Source organism: Oncorhynchus mykiss, chromosome 8, assembly GCF_013265735.2.
Source record: "Oncorhynchus mykiss isolate Arlee chromosome 8, USDA_OmykA_1.1, whole genome shotgun sequence".
NCBI classification, from domain to species: domain Eukaryota; kingdom Metazoa; phylum Chordata; class Actinopteri; order Salmoniformes; family Salmonidae; genus Oncorhynchus; species Oncorhynchus mykiss.
This window is the reverse complement of record NC_048572.1, coordinates 50004672-50008065: the sequence shown is the minus strand read 5'-3', so window position 1 is coordinate 50008065 and position 3394 is coordinate 50004672. Positions and strand designations below refer to the sequence as shown.

At 42.0% G+C, this 3394-nt stretch overlaps 1 protein-coding gene across 2 annotated transcripts; it reads right to left on the bottom strand.

Annotated features, from left to right (window-relative positions):
- Positions 1 to 251: 251 nt before the first annotated feature.
- On the bottom strand, positions 252 to 3085 carry LOC110529118 (apolipoprotein D-like). 2 transcript variants are annotated; one of them, XM_021611260.2, is made up of 5 exons: positions 2988 to 3085; positions 2402 to 2529; positions 1747 to 1868; positions 996 to 1084; positions 252 to 839 (listed from the first exon to the last, which is right to left on the bottom strand). In XM_021611260.2, exons 2-5 carry the CDS (start codon positions 2519 to 2521, stop codon positions 589 to 591), a joined length of 582 nt encoding a protein of 193 aa, XP_021466935.2. In that variant the 5' UTR covers positions 2522 to 2529; positions 2988 to 3085; the 3' UTR covers positions 252 to 588. The 2 variants fall into 2 exon arrangements, with proteins under 2 accessions (XP_021466935.2, XP_021466934.2); XM_021611259.2 differs by lacking the exon at positions 2988 to 3085 and adding an exon at positions 2667 to 2739.
- Between the last annotated feature and the right edge of the window lie 309 nt (positions 3086 to 3394).

Below are 3394 nucleotides of genomic sequence, written 5' to 3'. Positions count from 1 at the left end.
ACAGAATGAGTCCATGCATCTTATTACGTGATTTGTTAAGCACCCATCTACCAATAGGTGCCCTTCTTTGCGAGGCATTGTATAAACTCCCTGGTCTTTGGGGTTGAATCTGTGTTTGAAATTCACTGCTCGGCTGAGGGACCTTACAGATAATTGTATGTGTGGGGTACAGAGATAAGGTGGTCATTCAAAAATCATGTTAAACAATATTATTGTACCCAGAATGAGTCCATGCATTTTATTACGTGATTTGTTAAGCACATTTTTACTCCTGAAATGATTTAGGCTTGCCATAACAAAGGGATTGAATACTTATAATCAATTTCAGCTTTTAATATTGTATTAATTTGTAAACATGTTTGTATGTGAAAACTACTTCTAAGGAGCATACATTCAGTTGTTCCAAACTCACTTCACTCGCACTAAAAGAGGGAGGCTCACTCGGCTGGTGCTAGCACCTGCGTAGATCAAATCCACAGCTGAAACGCAGATGAAGGTGCTTACATGTTCTAATAATTTGGACTCTATGTGCATGCCATGAGATGAATGTAAAACATATGCATTTTCTAGACTGAATCAGGTAGTCTCTTAGGCCCGCAGAGGCATGTCGACGCACAGCTCTTTGCTCTGGTCGGTGACGGTCATCACGTCGATGTTGATGCCGTTGGAGGTGAACACGTCGTACAGCTCCCCAAGTTTCTCCTTAGAGAGGGTTGGCTCTCTGCTCAGGATCCAGGCAAAGTCCACGTGGAAGGCACCCAGGAATTCAGTGCAGCTGTAGACCACAGAGTGGCCCTCGTAGTCAGTGGACAACACCCAGTAGGGGCCAGGGGAAGAGTCTGCAGGAGAGGAAAACATATATTCAAACAGTATACATAGACATATACGCCTCAGACCAGACATGGGTCAAAGACAGACAACATAAAATGTCAAATGGACTTATATAGGTCAACCTCACAAGAATGTTGAGACAAATATATTAGAGGTATGTTTACCCTCGAAGAAGGTGACTTCCAGCTTGGCGGGCTCAGAGGGGTCCTTGACCTTAGCATAGCCAGTAATAGCATTGACAGTGTTGTTAGACCTGAGAGAAAAAGGGAGAGAGAGAGGTTAAACACATTTAACAATGGCGTTTTGTGAGGCCTACTTACTCATCGATAGTAGATAAAGGAAAGCAGCACTTGCACGTTCACTCTGAATGTTCATGCTGTATCTGAGGTGATAACCTTGTTAACCGAGTCACCCCCACGCAAGCTGTGAACATTTTCATTGGATATTGACATCCCATCTTTTTTAAGTTACCATTCTGAGTAAACCCACAGTGCGGTTTTTCTTTAACTGTAGTTGATTGAATAGGAGCCTCGGACATGGTTTAGTAAAGGACAGTCTGCTCTCATGTAGAAATAGTTACATTTTGCTAAACTATTCCTTTAAAGTTAGAGTCAGCGATTCATGAAGTAAACAGCAATGCCGGATCGATTTCCACAACAACTAACTAACCAACTAACTAACTAATTGAAGCGCAATGATAAACTTCTCTTGCTGTTTCAGATATAGAAACTGTCACATTGTAGCTGTCGAAGCTAACCTGTGCACAGGCGCAGATACTCTGAGATTCTCTGGGTGCATCGTCTTGCGTTGTGCTCATCTGGATCTATGGTGTGCTCGTGGCAATGTCATATCGCTTAATCTCAGTTTAATGTACAAACATTTTATTTTGTTGAGCAATCTCTTAAATGTACATACAGCAGCTCCCTGTTGAGCACACCAACTACTCCGGGGCTCTTCAAGGAGTAGGTGGCAGTGCTGCACTCGCCCTTCTGGAAGATGGCAGGGAGCTTCTGGATCTCATACCACTTGCCCAGATACTGTACCAAAGACAAAGATAAAAGTTTACATGTCAATTTTATGACATGGAATGGCTTAGTGCTCTGGGGTTAGGTTCCCCCCCAGGAATAGATCTAAGTTAGGGTTAGGATAAGGGTCAAGGTTAGGGTTGGAGCTAGGGTTAGTAAGATAGATAGTTTAAATGTTACTGATAGCCTGTAGATAGTCTAGAGCATCTACAGATGAGCTATCCAAATTACTACACATTCATAGGAGCAACTTCAGGGACACTTTGTTTGGATAGTCCATCTGTAGATGGTCTACAGACATTTAGTAACAGTTCAACTATCTACTAACCCTAGCTCTAACCCTAATCTTAACCCTTACCCTAGTCCTTACCTTAACCCTTATTCTAATACGAATCCTAACTGTGACCTTAGTAAGCAGTTGCTTATCAACAGATTTGTTGATAGTATAACCATCTGTAGAGCATCTACAGATGGAAAATCCAGACTATCCAAGTAAAGTGTGTCCGCCATCTTAATATACGGTAATAAGTGTTTGGTATAGTCACCCTGGCGGTGTCAAAGTTTGCCTGGACGGGGGGTTGGGGGCATTTTCCAGGGCGGAAGGTCTGGGCGTTAGCTGCCAGAACGGACAGCAGAGTCAGAGACAAAACCTGTAGAGCCTGCATCTTGGGGTCTGTAGAGCAAAAGAAAGAAGAGTAGAGACAATCTCAGCAACTCCACTGGAGGACAATGACAATTGACTTCAAATATTCAGGACTTCATTCAAAATCAAAACATTTTGAATCAAATCACATTCTATTGGTCGCGTACACATATTTGGCAGATGTAATCACGGGTGTAGCGTAATGCTTATGTTCCTAGCTCCAACGGTGCAGTAATACCTAACAATACAAAACAATACACACAGAAATTAAAAGAAAGGAATTAGGAAATATATGAAAAGGTAGGAAACAGAAACACATACTGTACAAGCAATTCTCATAGACTCTGACCAAGCAATGTCCATTTTATGTCAGAATGGTGTTACAAATAACAACTTGCACATCATCATTCATAAGGCAAAGTGAATTCGCAGAGCTTAGAGCATCATAGAGAGAAAGAGTGGAATGAATGGGTACAAGTCCCACTTACCTTTACTTGTTCAGATGCTCAACCTGGTTACAGTAATGTTCAGTGGGTTACAGACACCTATTTCAATGTATTGGAGTGGGGGTGGCATGGTGGTGGGGTGCGTGAGAGCTTGGCACCTGTTCAAATGGCTGTTATAGAAACAAACTCCTTGCTGACTCTGCTAATGACTGACATGTTTGTGCTTTTGGTTGTTACGCAAGTGGAATAATATGCCATTTAGAAGATGCTTTAATCCAAACCGATTTACAGTAGTGAGTGCATGCATTTTCTTGTGTGTGACCCACAGTGGGAACCAAACCCAAAATGCTGCCATTGAAAGCGCCATGCTCTAGCAAAGTATTAAGTAATAACAGTAACAATAGTACAATGTTGTTAATAGTGTGATTACGGTGTTTCTACACAGGTAT

Coding starts and splice junctions, on each gene's coding strand:
- LOC110529118 (XM_021611259.2), bottom strand. Junction 1,869..2,401: donor CAAACTTTGACACCGCCAGG/GTGACTATACCA, acceptor TCTTTGGTACAG/TATCTGGGCAAGTGGTATGA. Junction 1,085..1,746: donor GTGCTCAACAGGGAGCTGCT/GTATGTACATTT, acceptor TTTTTCTCTCAG/GTCTAACAACACTGTCAATG.